The following is a 16226-nucleotide window of genomic DNA, read 5'->3' as shown; positions in this document are numbered from 1 at the left end:
AATCCCAAACCCCTAATTTGTTGCCCACTGCCCATTGCTGTTTTGCTTATTTGTTTCATTTGCTTTTCAGGGCCACAGGTGTGGCATATGGAGGTTCCCAGGCTAGAGCTACAGCTGCCAGCCTGTGCCACGGCCACAGCACTACAGGATCCTAGCCACGTCTGCGACCTACTCCACAGCTCACGGCAACGCCCTGGTCCTTAACCCACTGAGCGGGGCCAGGGATTAAACCTGCATCCCCATGGATCCTAGTCGAGCTCATTACTGCCGAGCCACAGTGGGAACGCCATCCCCTAATTTCTGATTTGTCTTATTGTCCCCTGTTCCTCTCAGACCGACTCTAAGGCTTTGGAGCAGCCAGTCGTTGTGCAGAGTGTGGGTACTGATGGACGTCTCTTCCAGTTTCTGGTGCTACAGCTCAACACCACAGATCTGGCCTCTGATGAGGGCATCAAGAATCTAGCCTGGGTGGACTCAGACCAGCTCCTCTATCAGCATTTTTGGTGTCTCCCCGTGATCAAGAAGAAGGTGGTTGTGGTAAGTCCAGCCACTTCCAGCCCACTGATTGGACCAGAGCCGGGATTCTTCCTCCCCAGAGTGAGCCTAGGTTGGGGTTGAAGGGATGCTGTGAGCGGGCCCCTGGCCTTAGGAACCGCATGCTCTGGATTTCTGCCTGGAGGGCTACTTCAGCTCTGCCCACCGCCTAGAATTGTGCCTTCCACCCCGGGCCCCGCCCAGCCCCTCACCCCGCCTCCCACGTCCCTCTGCGCCACTCACTCTCCAGTGTGCACTGCTGCCTGAGCAGCTCAGGATCCTAGTGGCTGCTGTTCCTCCTACATAGGGGGCTGCTTCTTGCTCCCTCCTCTCCAACCAGCCCCAGCCACTGTCCCCCATTTCTCTTTTATCTGGTCGTTCTCTGCCATTCCAGGCTTAGCATAAAGACCCACCATCCCACTCCCAGCCTTGTTCAGGTGCTGCGGGCAGGCTGGGTTCCCTGGTCACAGCATAGTCCTGCTGCTCTTCTCGGGTGAGATGTTTGTTTTCCACCTCCTTCAGACAGAGCCCTGAGCTCCTGAAGGCCAGGCCGTGAGCGGTACGTTCATTCATTTTCTTCCGCAGATAGGGAATTCCTCCTGTGGCACTGTCACCACTGCACCTCCAGTGCTCGGCTGACGCAGACCAGGCCTATTTTCTGTGCATTGGGCAGTGACAGTATCTAAATAGATTCATAATATCATCTCAGGCAGTGATAAGCACTCTGAAGAGACGAAGCAGGGTTGGGGTGAAAGAGAAGGGGGCAGGTGCTGGGTCCGTGGCTGACTAGCCATGTCCCACACAGTCGATTTGCTTAAGTGGAGTTGTTGAACCTTTGAGCGTTGTTAGTTGAATAATAAAGATGGTTGTGGTTGTGGTATCTGTTGATGTTGTTACCCCCTCAACGTGCCTCCCAGCCTGGGCCCTTCTCTTTGGCCCCAGACACCACTCAGCGTCCCTCCCCTGTGTGGCCACTCCAGCCACTGCCACGTCTGAGCTGTGCTCTGCTTCTCCCCTTCCTGCCTTCAGGTCCTTGTCTTTGCACCTGTCCCTTCCAGAATCGTAACTTAGTGCCAGGCCTCTCCTGGTTTGGTCACTCCTTACCTGTCTTCTTCCACCCACTGCACCTCCACCAGCACGGCCCCGGGCGCCTCCAGCCTCGCCCTCACACTTTCCCCCTTAGCTCATGCCTCTGGACCAGCGCACATGCTGATCTGTCCTTGTCTCCTTCCTGCTTGCTTTCTGGCCCATTCTGCTTGCCCTTTGAGACTCATTCGTGCATGATCTCGTCCATGAATGGAAGTCAGTTACTTGTTTTCTCCTCTGCTTTCTTAGCGTCTTTTTCCCACTTCTGTTCTGAGGCCTGTCGCCTTTCATTGTCGCTATTCGCATACCTGACTATAAGCTCCTCAAGGGCGGAAACTAGAGTCAGGTCACTTCCAGGTTGCTGACACTGGGCACAGCCTTGATACAAAGTGCCTGAGAAGTGTGTGGAATGGGTGAGGAATTATTGTCCCTGGGAATTAAAAGGGGCAGGAGTTCCCTGGTTGCTCTGTGAGTTAAGGATCTGGAATTGCCACTCCTGTGGCAATTGGTTCTAGGCCTGGCCTACGATGCCACTGGAGCTGCCAAAAAAAAAAAAAAAGTGGGGGTGGGGGGGGGACAATAGAACATTTATTGGTGGTGGTTGAGGTGACGGGGATTAGGGATCAGGGCACTGTCAACAGTCAGGCTGCAAGGTGCTGGAATGCTTCATATCTTCCTCTCTTGCCCAGCCCCCTGGCATCTCTTGGCACCAGCTCCTCGGTGCTCCTCCTTGGTTGTGAGAGAAAGAAACAGTTATTATCCAGGCACTTAGGATTTACATAAAACCAACCTTTGTTTTAATTGCTGCCATTAAACCTAGTTGCAGGATCCTAATGGGCTGTGTTCTTTCCAGGAACCTGTTGGGCCGACTGGTTTCCAGCCAGAGACGTTCAGGAAGTTTCTAGCTCTGTATCTGCATGGTGCCGTGTGAGCCAAGGACCATTCCGAGGGCTGGAGCCCCTGAGCCGCAGTGCTCCTTTGGCTGCTGGTGGACTTGGAGACAATAAAGAGCCTTTCCGGTGCGCTGGAGCCTATGCTTACTGTGAGGGTGTCGTCGGGAGGGGCATCCACAGTCTCAAGCAGGCCCCTGCCACGAGCCTGACGCCGCACAAGGGCCAGCCCTAGAGCCTGACAGCCCCACCTTAAGCCCCACTGTGTCCGTGACCCGTCTTGTGACTTTAGATAAGAATCTGCATCTCTCCGAGTTTCGCCTTTTTCATCCTAAACTTGTGGCTAATATGACCTACCTTGTTTTAAAGACTGCAGATTATGTATATGTAGTGTCTGCCTCGTGTTGGGTGCTCTGTGATGGTGGCTAGGTTCTATGGGATTATTTAAATTGGGGACACATTCCACCATAGCTGCAGAAAGTCAGGATGGAATGTTGACTGTAGATTTCTCACTAGCGTCCTGGTTAGTGGACCGACTACATCCCTGGGCCAGCTGTTCAGATAACATCAGGTCCTGCTCTGGACCAGGCAGCTTAGCCACACATAGCCTTTGCAAGGTAAATGTATTCCCATGTTCAAGAAAACGCTGAGTGCCTCCCTTGTGCAAGGCACTGTTCTGGGCTCTGTGAGAGCAGGTGCAGAGAGGGTAAGGAGTGGCTAAAGGTCATAGAGCTGCTGTGGGGTCAGCTCCCCCAGGGAGCACTGAGAGGGAGATGGACGGGTGGAAACTCGAGGATCGGCACCCGGTGGCCGAGGGCCTGAGCTCAGGAAGTTGGCGCCTGAGGCCCTGGCCCACTCCCAGCTCCATGGGCGCCCTGGAGCAGAATTGTCCCCAGCAGGGGTGAGATGCCGAGCCTTTCTAGGAATACCAATGACCTGTCACCAGTGGCCGATGACACTGCTCCCAACGCAGGAGAGACCTTGGGTGAGGTGGCTTTTTGGGCTGAGGGCAATTCCCAAGGGACTTTGCTGCACGCAGTCAGTGGGGACACTTCCTGCTGCAGGAGGATGGCTCTGAAGAGAGGTGCTGGAGCCCACGTCACCTCCGTAAATGACAGTGCTGCCTCCCAAGTTGTGCTCCCTCCACTTTACAAGGCAGTTTTTAGGCTGGGTGGGGGCAGCAGGACGGGTTACCAGGATGAGGAGGGGTGGGGCTGCTGGTGGTGTGTGTGGAAGGTTTATTGGGGCAGGTGGTGGGCGTGTGAAAGCAGGGAGGCCCAGAGGGAACTGGTGCTTTGGGGAGTGGTTGGAAATGGGGGTGCAGTAGGGTTGGGATGAGGCTGGAAAGGCCAGCTCTCAAGGGGCCTTGAAAGCCAGGCAAAGGCTTCCCACTGTATATATAAGCTGTCACCCTACCCAAGGCAGCCCCAGTCTTTTCCCCTAAAGGTAACTACAACCTAGAGCTTTTGTTTGTGTTTTTAGGGCCACACCCTCGGCACATGGAAGTAGCCAGGCTAGGAGTCAATTCGGAGCTGTAGCTGCCAGCCTATACCACAGCCACAGCAACGCCAGATCTGAGCTGTCTGCGACCTACACCACAGCTCACGGCAATGCTGGATCCTTAACCCACTGAGCGAGGCCAGGGATCGAACGGGCATCCTCATGGATATTAGTTGGGTTTGTTACCACTGAGCCACAGTGGGAACTCCTAGAGTTTCTTACATCGCACCGTTAAAATGATAATCAGGATGCATGTATGTACATCACTTGGCGTCACCCTATTTATAGACTCTTGTACACCTGCCTTTCTTCACCTAATACCTTGGGATCGCAGGATCTTGCCTCGTCAGCACATTTGAGCTACGCTGTCCTTTTGAGCAGCCGCAGTAATATCTACCAATGGCCATTTGGGTTCTTTCTAGTCGTTAGCTATTACAAATAATGCTGCAGCGAGCATCTTGTTCATGTATCTTAGAGGACTTCTGCCAGCACAGCCATTGGATAAATTCCTAGCAGAGTTGCTGAGTCAGAGGGCTCTTTTTAAGAACACTTATGGGCGTGTGGAGGACGAGTTGGCAGGGCCACTGTACAGAGTCCAGCTGGAGGCCATGGCAGTAATTCTTGGGTGAGTGATGGTGGTGGCTTGGAGCCAGGCTGAGGGGGCAGAAGCCCCCAGAGGTGCGGCGGGAGAGCGGAGAGAGGGGAAGCGAGCCTGAGTCGAGCCTGTGGGTCGGAGGCTGTGAGGAAAGGGCCGTCAGTGATGACCTTGCAGCTTGAGGCCTGGCCTGCAAAGAAGCCAGTATTGCAGGGCAGGCCTTGGCCCTCGTCCCAGAACCTGGAGTGAGGACAACCCTCGTGGCTGGCCTTGGCCTGTCCCCCTGGGCCGTGGAGCTGAGCTGTGGAGCTTGGCACCCGCTCTTCTCTCTCTTCAAGTCCCTTGCAGCTGGTCTGTCTGCAAGTTGAGGCAGGCAGAACCGGTGTTTCTTGCCCCCCCCCCTTTTTTTTTTTTTTTGCTTTTTAGGGCTGCACCCTCAGCATATGGAGGTTCTCGGGCTGGAGTCTAATCCGAGCTGCAGCCACCGGCCCACGCCAGAGTCATGTCAATGCAGGATCCGAGCCGCATCTGAGACCTACACACCGAAGCTCACCACAATGCTGAATCCTTAACCCACTGAGCAAGGCCAGGGATCAAGCCCACATCCTCATAGATGCTAGTCAGGTTTGTAACCTGCTGAGCCACGATAGGAACTCCAGGACTGGCGCTTCTGTGCTCCCCGTGCAGGTGAGGAGCCCGAGGCCCAGACCTCATGGGGTAGTGTGAAGAGCGGGGAAGGTCGCATGTGATGACAGCTGCCCCCTCCACTTCCCCAAATCCCCAAATCCCGCCTGCCTCATCCTCACCACCCTCTTACCTCCCTTTCTTCTAAACTCAGGGAGGGAGGAAATAGGGGATGATGTTAAGGCATTATTTGGCCTCAGGAACGGACTACCGAGCACCCACCTAGTTAGAGTGAGTCTGGGGGAAGGAAGCAGGACTGTGAGAGGAGGGGGTACACTGGTCTAAAAATTGTACCAGAGGAACTCAGATTGTTGCCACACCTGCGCCTGTGGATGTTCCCAGGTCAGGGATCGAACCTGAGCTACAGTTGCAGGCTGCACCACAGCTGCAGCAATGCCAGGTCCTTAACCCATGGCACCACATGGGAACTCCCTAGGGACTTGGATTTTTAAGCAACATGCATTTGGAACCAATGTTTTGACATTGGCTTTGAGCACCTGTAAACATTCTCTCATTTTGTCTTTGTCTTGTTGGAGTTCTGGCTGTGGCGCAGCAAGATCGGCGGGATTTGGGGGGCACTAGCACTAGGACACGGGTTTGATCTCCAGCCTGACACAGTGGGTTAAAGTCCTGTGTTGCTGCAGCTGTGGCTTAGATTGCACCTGTGGCTCAGATCTGATCCCTGGCCCAGGAACTCCATATGCTACGGGGCAGCCAAAAGGGGGGAAAATGTCCTTTTCAATTTTTTAAAATCTGCACCCGTGGTATATGGAAGTTCTAGGGCAAGGGGTCAAATCAGAGCTGTAGCTGCCAGCCTACACCACAGCCACACGGGGTCTGAGCCGCATCTGTAACCTATACCACAGCTTCACAGCAATACCAGATCCTTAGCCCACTGAGCGGGGCCAGGGATCGAACCCGTGTCCTCACGGATGCTAGTTGGGTTCGTTACCACCGAGCCATGATGCGGACGCCAGGTGTCTTGTTGATCCATTAGAAAGTTCTCAGATCATTCCCAGCAGGTGTCAAAGGACCGGAGCAACACCATTTCTAAGAGTCCCCTGGTGCAGTTTCCACTCAGATGCTGGGTCTCCTCATGTGCAAAGTGGGGATAGAGCCCCACATCCCCCTCGGATTCGCCCCACTTTCGGATTACCAGCTGCATTTGATCAGGAGGTTTCCAGTAGGTGCAACTGGAAAAGCCCCGTGGAGAGGTGAGGTTACTTTGGGGGGCCTTTAGGCTGTGGGTCCTTTTCCAAGCCAGCTCTGGCTGGGTGCTTGACAGACGCTCTGCCCCTCAGCCGCAGGCCCAAGGCTGGCACGGGAGCAGGCGGGGGTCACCTCAGGCTTCAGACAGCATCGCCTTGCTTCCTCTTTGGCGTCGGGAGAAAGCATGTGTGGGACATGAGGGTCTGACCCTCCTCCCCTGGACGTGAAACACAGTCCCCGTGACTCAGGGGGCCTGGCTGCCGCAAGACCCCCCCGCTCCGGGGCCCTTCTCCCCAGGGATGTCGGGGAGCCTCCAGCAACCCCCAGGGCGCACGCCTCGGCTCAGTGCCTGAGTTCTCAACCACTTGCCTCACTCATCTCACAAGTGTCCCTGAGCGTCTGGCCTGTGGCAGGTGTTCTGCAAGGCCCTGGGTGAGCAGTGAGCTCAACAAGGTCCCTGCTGTCTCCGAGGGGACATCCCAGTGTCAGAGGATGCGCAGGAAAATGTTCCCTGGAGCGGACTCAGGTGAAAGCTCACTGGGGAGCAGCCCGCAGAGACCTGCGAGCAGGTGAGGGGGGCATGGCTGAAGCCCTGCGGACCCTGCAGAGAGCAGCCTGGAGCCGGGGGCCCTTCGGAGTTGTCCCGAATGGAGGCGAAGCGTGGGGACCCGAGGTCCACATCGGGCACTGGCCACCAGCCACAGCCGGGGCGGAGGTGAAACCGTGGGAGAGGCAGTTCCCTGGGGCCCAGGGCTGTGCCCAGGCAGGGACGCAGTGTGAGCCGTCAACTACTGGGCGAGGCCTCGGGAGGAGGGGACATTTGGGTGGACACCGAAGTGTGGGGGGCAGGCTGGGAAGATAGCGGGGGGAAAATGCCGCAGCTCTGGGATGGGTGTGGGGCTGGTGCGTCTGTGGAAGAGCGAGGAGGCCAGGGAGCGCCCGCTGGAGCTCGGGCTCCAGCACCAGGACCCCCGGCAGCCCGCCCCTCCCCGCTGCGCTCCCGGAACTGGGTCTGGTGGAAGGAATTGAAGGCACAGGCGAGCAGTGTCTACGGAGACATCCTTTAAAGGAGACGGAGCAGGCAAAAGCTAAGAGGGACTCCGAGGTCAGTGTGAGTTTGCTCTAATCCTAGTTCTGCTCCTGAGAAGGGGCTTATTTATCGTCCCCTCTGCCCTTGACCTGAAACCCCAGGTACGTACCCCCTCATGCCATACATGCCCCCACCTATACTTCCCTCAGCTGGCTTACACACTTCCAGTGATGGGGAGCTTACTACCTCCATGCCAGCCTCTCATTCTGTGACAGGAGGAATGTCTCTATAGTTCCAACGCCAGAGTCCCAGCTCTGCCCTCTGGGGCCCCAAACCCCATCCATTCTCAGTCACGGGGTTGCTCTGTAGAAATTCTTTTAGTTTTTTGCCTTTTAGGGCCACACCTACGGCACATGGAGAGTTCCAGGCTAGGGGGCAAATTGGAGCTGCAGCCATTGGCCTACACCACAACCACAGCAACTCAGCATCTGAGCCGTGTCTGCGCAAGGCCAAGGATCGAACACGGCCTCATGGGTACCAGACAGGTTCATAACCCACTGGTCCACAGTGAGAACTCTCTATCCAAAAGAGATTTGAAGATAGAAATTATAGGCATTAAAGCCCATAGCCCCCTGTCTGCCTCCCACTGACCTTCTAACCCATGACACTCAAGCCACAGCTTACTTGGGCCACCTGCTGCAGGCCATATCACAGGTCAGGGCCGAGGACGGCAGGGTGGAGAGGCCAGCCTCTCATGTGTCGGACTCTGCCTTCCTTATTGCCATATGGGATCAGCCTGTTCCATGCCAGACACTCTGGCCACAGCTCCTCATACCTAAAGCCTGTATCCAGGGGGTGGGCTTTCGTCCAGGGCAAGAGACGAGCCTGACCAGAGCAGCATAGCCCCCCTGGCTTTCTGCCACCCACCCCACAGCACACACACACACAGGTCCCCTCATCCTCAGCTGGGCCAAAATGGAACAATAGGCCAGGCATGGGGACTGAGCCCTGAGGTTCCCCGCCACAGACCTGCTCTAGGAGAGTCCCACCATTCAGCCCCCCCTTTTTTTAATTTTTAGTTTTTATTTTATTTTATTTTTTGTCTTTTTATCTTTTCTAGGGCCGCTCCCGCGGCATATGGAGGTTCCCAGGCTAGGAGTCCAATGGGAGCTGTAGCCGCCGGCCTACACCAGAGCCACAGCAACACGGGATCCGAGCCACATCTGCGACCCACACCACAGCTCACGGCAACGCCAGATCCTTAACCCACTGAGTGAGGCCAGGGACCGAACCCGCAACCTCATGGTTCCTAGTCAGATTTGTTAACCACTGAGCCACGACGGGAACTCCCAGCCCCCTTTCTAAGTACCTCGTGTGTGCCAGGCCTCGTGCTGGGAGCCAGAGATGCCAAACAGGGTCCTCCCCGGAGCTCGTAGTTTGCGGTGGGCAATGACAGAGCTGTGAGTCTCCTCTGGATCCAAAAAGGCCACCTCTTTCCCCAAGCTGTGCACCTACCCACAGGTGACAGCATGCAGTGGGCACGCGTGCAGGGGTGACTGTTCAACAAATCGCCACGAACTCTGTGAATACTCGCTAAACACAGGCCAGGCCCCAGGCCTTGTGCTGGGTGATGGCAGGACAAAGGACACGCAGACACGGTCCCAGTCTGATGGGACACTGAGCCATCACAGCACAGGGGCCGCGGGGGCCCAGAGAAGGCCTCTCCCTTGGCCCAGAAGACTTCCTGAAAGAAGGTCCCTTTGCGCTGGATTCTAAAGGACAAACAGAGGCGCGGGGAGAGGGAACAGCGGGAACAAAGGCCCAGGGGCAGGGAGGCCTCGGGTGCTGCACAACTGGAGCGTGAAGCGCTGAGGAAGAGAGCGAGCTGCAGCGGCCTGCGGGGTCGGAGGGAGGTGAGGACTGTGCCCCGGGGCCCGGGCAGCACATGCACCCCTCCCCCAGCCCCAAGCTTCCCACACTGACTCCGGGGCACCTCGCCCCCCCTCGCTTCTCTGCCTCCTTCGCTGGTTCCTCCTGTTTCCCAGGGCCAGCCCTCTGCCCCTTCTCCATCCGCTCTCCAGACCATCTCCTGGCTTCAAAGAGCAGCTGAATCTGAGCAGCTGAATCGAGCTCTGTTTCGAGCCCAGTCCTGCCTACTTGACGTCTTTACCTGGATGCGGAGCAAGCATCTCATGGAGCATCACCGCAACCGCTCATTCCACAGCCTGCCCCGCCTCAGAGAAGGGCAGCTCCAGCCTCCGGGTCTGTTTTGTTCACTTCTGTAATCATGCAGGGCCTGGTGCTCCATACTTGCAGGAAGGGACAGAAGGGAGAGTTTTCAGGATGCTCAGAAGTGAGATCTCTGAGGCGTCGGAAGGGCTGAGGAGGCAGGAAACCGAACATCCAGGTAACAGATGCCAAGGACTTGGGCCCCACTGGCACCAGGGATGGAGTGGGAAGTGCCAGTGCGGGCAGAATGGACCCTTGTTCTGGCCTTTTGTTTCCTGCACCCGTGCCCAATGAGCCCAGGGCAAGAGTCCGGCACATCTGCGTCTCGCCCTTTCTCCTGCCCTGCCCAGCCCCGTCCCAGCCCCGGGCACCCCAGCTCCACTCAGTTCAGGGCAGAGCCCTTGCAGAAGCAGGGGATGTGCTCTGGGCTCTGGCCCCTGAGTCTGAGAAATCCTCAAGGGACAGGGAGCAGAGGCTTGGGGTGGGGCGATCCCCAGGGTCACCCCCAGACCATGAAGCTGAACAGCCCCGGCCAAGCCCAAGCTGGAGTCCTGCTCTGCTCTGTGCCTTGGCTGTCGCTGACTGCCCACCCCGCACGCCTCCAACCTCTTCTTGCCCTCGGCCAGACCCTGCTGGCATCAGCTGGTTTGCTCAAGGCTCTCAGTGCCCAGCCAGAAGGGACAGGGTGGGCAGTCTCTAGCTAGGTCAGCTTTTCCTGACTCAGGCCTGGCCCTCACTCGGGGCCCTCAGGCTGGCAGGCCCCTTGGCTAAGGCATCGTGGGCAGTGATGACCTGTGGGAAAGCAGCTGCCAGGCTGGGACCCGGCCCGTCCGCTTGCACCCGTTTCAGCGATGGGCTAAAGCCCTTCTCCATGAAAGAGGAGGAATGACAGCCGCCTTCTGCCTCTCACTCTGGGGCCCTCTCCTGGCTGCACAACCTGGGTCTGGCCTGGCCCTGTTCTTGATCAGCCTGCGCGGGGCAGGGAGGCGAATGCGCTCCGGGGACAGGAGCCTGACCTCTCCTCAAAGATCTGCCGAGAAGGCCAACCCTGAACCAGCCCTTGCCACGGCTGTGAGTGCGGCGAAGGCAACCCTGGGGGTGCTGGGGGCCAAAGGCAGAGGGGAGCCCGTAGGGGCACGCGCTGTTCTCACCCCCCAGCAGAGGGGAGCAGTGCGGCGCAGGGCAGGCTCTCATTACAGGCTGGGGGGCCTTCCTTTCTGCAAGGGCCCCTGTGACCTGGGTTTCTCTCCCCAGGCCTCTGCTCCCACCTGCCCCCGGGTCCTGCTCCAGGGAACTATGGAGGTTCGACGGTCATCCCTGCCTCATCCATGGCCCGGCGCTGGCCCGGCACACGACAGTTGCTCGGAGCTCTTCAAAGTGTGCGTTCAGGTCAGTCCCAGCCTGAGCCTCCTTAACTGTCCGACAGTGACGTGTGTCCAGTAGCTCAGAGGTGGGAAGATCCTACAAACTTGGTCCTGGGGCGGGAAGGGCGAATGGCATCTTCTCAATCCTGCCACTCCCATCGCACCGTTGAGACTCACCCCGAGTCACACCACCACCAAGAGCGAATGCTGCTGCTCATGCTACTTAAAGGCACTGTTCTAACACTTTCCAAATGTAACACCTTCGTAACCACCACACACGGGGAAACTGTCATCCCCATTTTATGGAAGAGGAAACTGAGGACAGAGGTAAGAACTAACTTGCCCATGGCCACATGATAAGCCGAAGTAAAGGCAGGATGTGGAACTGGTCCCTTCAGCCTTGCAAAGGTGGGCTGAGGCCATGCTCGGACACTGCGTTTCCCGCCCCTTGTGCTGCAGGCCTGGATGAGGGACCCAGAGCTCCAGGGAAGCGGAAAGCGCTACTCCTTTTTTTTTTTTCTTCTTCAGGGCTGCACCCACAGCATGTGGAGGTTCCCAGGCTAGGGGTCCAATCAGAGCTGTAGCCGCCGGCCTACGCCACAGACACAGCAACGCGGGATCCGAGCCACGTCTGCAACCTACACCACAGCTCACGGCAACGATGGATCCTTAAGCCACTGAGCGAGGCCAGGGATCGAACCCTCAACCTCAGGGTTCCCAGTCGGATTTGTTAAGCACTGAGCCACGACAGGAACTCCTACTTTCTAATTGTTGATCAAATTGGAATCCACTGCTGCTGAACTACCCCCGTCCTCACTAGTTCTTGCCTAGATAGCGGCTGAGACCGAGTCTCCCTACGTGTGTCCAGGCCCACCCAACTATCTTCCAGGATGCAGCTTGCACCATCTTCTGAGTCAAGTCCAGGAGTTCCCGTTGCGCCTCAGTGGTGACGAACCTGACTCGAATCCATGAGGACCCAAGTTCGATCCCTGGTCTTGCTCCGTGGGTTAATGATCTGGCGTGGCTGTGGCGTAGGCCGCCAGTTGCAGCTGTGATTCAACACCTAGCCTGGGAACTTTCATATGCGGCAGGTGCGGCCTAAAAAAAAACAAAGGAAAAAAAAAAATTCAAGTCCAACTGCGCTACTCTTCAAATTCTCCAAGGACTCGCTCCTGTCTCGGAGATGAAAAAGTAAAACCCAGCCTCCCTGTGGTCCCACTCCCCATGATCCGTGAAGCGAACTCCCCCAACAGAAGAAAAGCAGGGCCCGGCTGCAGCCCACGGGCCACCCCAGCCGCTGCTGGCTCACCAATGAAAACGCAGTAAGTACATCGGGAACCTGCTCCTGCTTCCAAAAAATACCTTCTGACAAACCAACATGCATTTGCAAGATGAGAGACCAAAAGTGCTTTTCAGAATGCTCCCGACTATCTGAAGGAGACGGTGTCCCCCCTCCCCCCCCCCCCCCGCCCCCTCTCCCCAACTCTCCCCAGAAAACGCAGGATTCACATGCCCAGCAAAGGCAGGCTGAGGCCGGAAACGCACAACAAAACCTTGTGATGCACCCAGAACAACAAGTCTGCCCAACCCCGTCGCCTGGCATTTTGTCATCAGTGTAATAAACTCCGACCCACGTTCCCCAAACAGGTCAGGAAGGGCTGCGGAAAAAAGATGTCCCTTTAATAAAACGTTATCAACATATATCGTACACAAACTACAATGTATCATAATTACTTTTTTTTCTCTCTTAATTCAGAACCAGACTACAAGGTAAGAAAAAACACAGAAACAGCTACAATGTTCCCAATAATCCGCACAAGGTCTTTTTTCAGGCAGATGATATCTCACATAATATGATATACATGGATGGGGGGAGGGGGGAAAACAAAGACCAGCTACGGGGGGGGGGGGAGGGGGGCGGCGGGCGTCAATGTACAAAGAATTGGGGTGTCTTCAGGGCCAGACACAGAGGTTCCGATGGGGGGTGGTGAGGTGACGGCGGCCACGAGTCACCCCTCCTGGGAGGGGACAGGCTCTACTGTCGAGTGTGTCGGTTTTTGAAAATAAAAACAGGACCAGAAACAGCACGTCGGTTTGGTTGTGGGTGTCCCCGCCCCGACCCCCCGCCGCTATTCCGAAGTCTTTCCGTCCAGTTCCAAGCATCCACAGAGCAATTCTGGTCAATATCCCACCTCGGAGAAAGAATCAAGAGAAAAAACCCCAAGCAACCCCCCCCCTCCAGCCCTACGCTGTCCGCACGCACGACGAGGACGATGCGAGGGGTGAGCCCACGGGGGGGCACGGTCTCCACGTCCCAGGTCATAGCCATCCTGCCGGGGGCCGCCCGCCCCGCTCCGCTCCGCTCAGGGCCACCGTCCCGCTGGCAGGATTCTCGCTGGGAAGACAGACGGGGCTGAGGGGAGGCCAAGGAGGGGGCGGGAGGCGGGGTGCAGAGAGGTCCCGGAGAGAGAGGAAGCAGTCCTGGGAGCACAGTGCCTGCCACTGGGTCACAGCGCGTCTCCGCTGGGGCGGGATCCTGAAAGTGGTGGGCGGCCCCTCCAGCCACACACTGGGGGGGGGGGGGGGAAGGGGGGCCGGGGTCCAAGTTGTGCAGCTGCTGTTGCCACCTCGCAGGGAGGGGACCAAGCAAAGACGGAGCAGGTTCCCCGCCCCTCCCTTGCCCGTCAGCACAAAGCCAAAAACGGCCAGCGGAAAAGGGTGACTCTTTTCTTTCCAAAAAAGGCCTTTTGAAAGAAACCACCGATTGTAAACTGCCCAGTTTATTATAATAATTACGGTTTTAGATGGCTACAAAGGTGAGATCTCACACCTAGACTAGCTTTCCTGGTGGAAGGGCTTGGGTACAGACAGACAAAAGGGCTTGGATTTTTTTTTGTCCTTTTTTTCTTTTTCTTTTTTTTTTTTTAAGAAGAAAGCAAAGAGGTTGATTGGGATGGGGTGGGGGGAGGCTTGCTCGAAGCTTCCATTTAAAAAAATTTTTTCCCCCAAAAAAACCCCCCGAAAATAAAAAAAATCCCAACAACGGTAAAACCCCAAACAAAAACAACAAAAAAGTGTCATGTACATTAACGGTCCTTTTGGGAAAAGGCAAGGGGGAGGGATTTTTCTGGTGATTGACCTGAAATATATTTTTGAGTTTTGTCCTTCATGTTTTACGGAATAAAAAGTTCAGCCTTTTTATTGCATGAAAACTAAAACTGGGACGGGGGGGCGGGGAGGGGTGGGGGGAGCGGGAGGCGCCCCTCCCCCAGCTCCTGGGTAACGACACCTCACTTCTTCTTGCATAACTTCTGGCATCTTCCCGCCTGTAATGCCGGCTCTCGCGCAGCGTCTCGGAGAAGAGGAGGGGGGTCACACACTCATCGTCATGCTTGGAGAATACTGCGAGGGGGAAGCAGAGAAGGGGGGGGGCGTGAGGGCCGGGCTGTGACAGCCTCGCAAGGCTGGGGGTGGCGAGAGGCCCAGGATGGCCCTGGGGGGGGCAGGGGGCCTGGCCTCCCGCCCCCCTCAAGCCCCTTCTCTTCCCCCATCGCTCCTTTCCAGGTGGAGAAGCAGCAGCCCTGCCCTCCCTCCACGGGGCCTCGGACTGCAGAGACGGGGGGTCTCGGGAGCCAGAGCCCAGTGGGTGCCTTGGCGGAGGCGGGGGGGGGGGGGGGGGGGGGTGGGGGGGGGGGTGGGGGGGTGGTTGGAGCTGGCCTGCGGTTCTCAGCAGCCCCTTAACCAGGGCGTTGTTGTTTCTTCGGGTGAGATTGTAAACAGAAGCCCAGCATGAAAGAGGAGATGGCCCGCTCTGCGGCCCGGGACCCTGGAAGTCCATGAACCTTCTTCCCCAGGACAGGGAGAAACAGACCCTCGGCGACAATGACCGCTGGGCCAGAGCCTCCCCCCCCCCCCCCCCCCCCCCCCCCGCCCCTGAGCAGGACCCAGCCCAGAGCTTTTGCAGCCACGTTTGCTTAATTAGCACTGGAAGCACCGCGGCTGCCTGGAGAAGGACCTGCCTGGAGAAGGCGGTGGTCAGCGCCACGCAGGGCGGGAGGGTGCAAAACCAACCGAGGTGAAAGAGCCATAACACAGCTGCCAGGACACTGGCCCCGTGGGCAGCGCTTGAGCAGGAGGCTCCAAAACTTGTGAAATCAATGGTGCCCAGGGCCCAGGGGATAAGGTGACGACCCAGGGCTGAAACGAGCGTGACTCTTACATTGTCATTCTGGAAGGAGTGGAGGAAGTTCCCCCCTAGCTCGCCATCGTCTCGAGGGGTGCCCGGAGGATTGCTAATGCCACTTATGTTGTTAGGAGAATTCTGCGGAGAGAGCAGAGGAGGTGAGCCCCCCGTGACTCAGCAACCTGCCACCCGGATGAGGGGGGCGCTCGCTGGGTGGTGCTGTTGGGGGGAGACAGGGAACACACACTCACTTTTGGAAGTCCGTCTATGTCACCTGACCCTGGAAGGAAAAAAAGAATCCAGTCCGGTTTCTTGCCCACTTTTCTGTGCAGGGGCCCCAAACTCTTCTGCCCAGACCCCAGATGTTTCTTTTTTTTTTTTGCTTTCTAGGGCCGCTCCTGCAGCATATGGAGGTTCCCAGGCTAGGGGTCTAACCGGAGCTGTAGTCACCGGCCTACGCCAGAGCCACAGCAACGCGGGATCCGAGCCGTGTCTGCAACCTACACCACAGCTCACGGCAACGCCGGATCCTTAACCCATTGAGTGAGGCCAGGGATCGAACCTGATGGATTCTAGTTGGGTTTGTAACCCACTGAGCCATAACAGGAACCCACTGTACCCCAGACATTTCTACAAAGAGGATTTTCTACCCAGGCAGTGTCTTTCTCTTGGGATCCTCCTGTGGGGACCAGGCTTCGCTGAGTCCAGAGCCGAAGCAGAGGACACTTCCGGGGAGGGCCGGGCAGAGCTGGGCGGGGTGCACGCGACCCAGCGAAGCCGACTTACCTAATGAGCCGTTCATGTGGTGTGGCTCCATGCCGCCCATGCCCCCCATCGGGCCGTCCGAGCCTGGACCCATGGGGAACTGCAGGAGAAGCAGAGAAGAGGCCGCTGAGGGGGCACCCAGGCCCAGCTGCACACA

General features: G+C 57.2%; 2 protein-coding genes and 2 long non-coding RNA genes across 8 annotated transcripts in view; 2 read left to right on the top strand and 2 right to left on the bottom strand.

Annotated features, from left to right (window-relative positions):
* The window catches only part of MRPL37 (mitochondrial ribosomal protein L37), a 49572-nt gene extending 46676 nt beyond the window's left edge, over positions 1–2896 (top strand). For both annotated transcript variants that reach the window (XM_047789003.1, XM_047789004.1), the window contains 2 exons: positions 334–537; positions 2474–2896. In XM_047789003.1, coding sequence (XP_047644959.1) covers positions 334–537; positions 2474–2551 — 282 coding nt within the window. In that variant the 3' untranslated portion in view covers positions 2552–2896. The remainder of the gene's footprint in view (positions 1–333; positions 538–2473) is intronic.
* On the bottom strand, positions 2187–12560 carry LOC125132131 (uncharacterized). 2 transcript variants are annotated; one of them, XR_007136141.1, is made up of 3 exons: positions 12431–12560; positions 9699–9837; positions 2187–2349 (listed from the first exon to the last, which is right to left on the bottom strand). It is a non-coding gene; the product is annotated as an uncharacterized LOC125132131 (long non-coding RNA). The 2 variants fall into 2 exon arrangements; XR_007136142.1 differs by lacking the exon at positions 2187–2349 and adding an exon at positions 8828–9039.
* Positions 8923–12088, top strand: LOC125132133 (uncharacterized). The gene is made up of 3 exons (XR_007136143.1): positions 8923–10828; positions 11012–11146; positions 12011–12088. It is a non-coding gene; the product is annotated as an uncharacterized LOC125132133 (long non-coding RNA).
* Positions 12561–13883: 1323 nt separating the features above from the next.
* SSBP3 (single stranded DNA binding protein 3) overlaps positions 13884–16226 on the bottom strand; it is a 168841-nt gene continuing 166498 nt past the window's right edge. For all 3 annotated transcript variants that reach the window (XM_047789005.1, XM_047789006.1, XM_047789007.1), the window contains 4 exons: positions 16091–16169; positions 15556–15584; positions 15341–15442; positions 13884–14523 (listed from right to left, as the gene is read on the bottom strand). In XM_047789005.1, coding sequence (XP_047644961.1) covers positions 14494–14523; positions 15341–15442; positions 15556–15584; positions 16091–16169 — 240 coding nt within the window. In that variant the 3' untranslated portion in view covers positions 13884–14493. The remainder of the gene's footprint in view (positions 14524–15340; positions 15443–15555; positions 15585–16090; positions 16170–16226) is intronic.

Source organism: Phacochoerus africanus, chromosome 8 (genome assembly GCF_016906955.1).
Source record: "Phacochoerus africanus isolate WHEZ1 chromosome 8, ROS_Pafr_v1, whole genome shotgun sequence".
NCBI lineage: Eukaryota > Metazoa > Chordata > Mammalia > Artiodactyla > Suidae > Phacochoerus > Phacochoerus africanus.
Note: the sequence above shows the minus strand (reverse complement) of the source record. Positions and strands in the feature narration are given on the sequence as shown.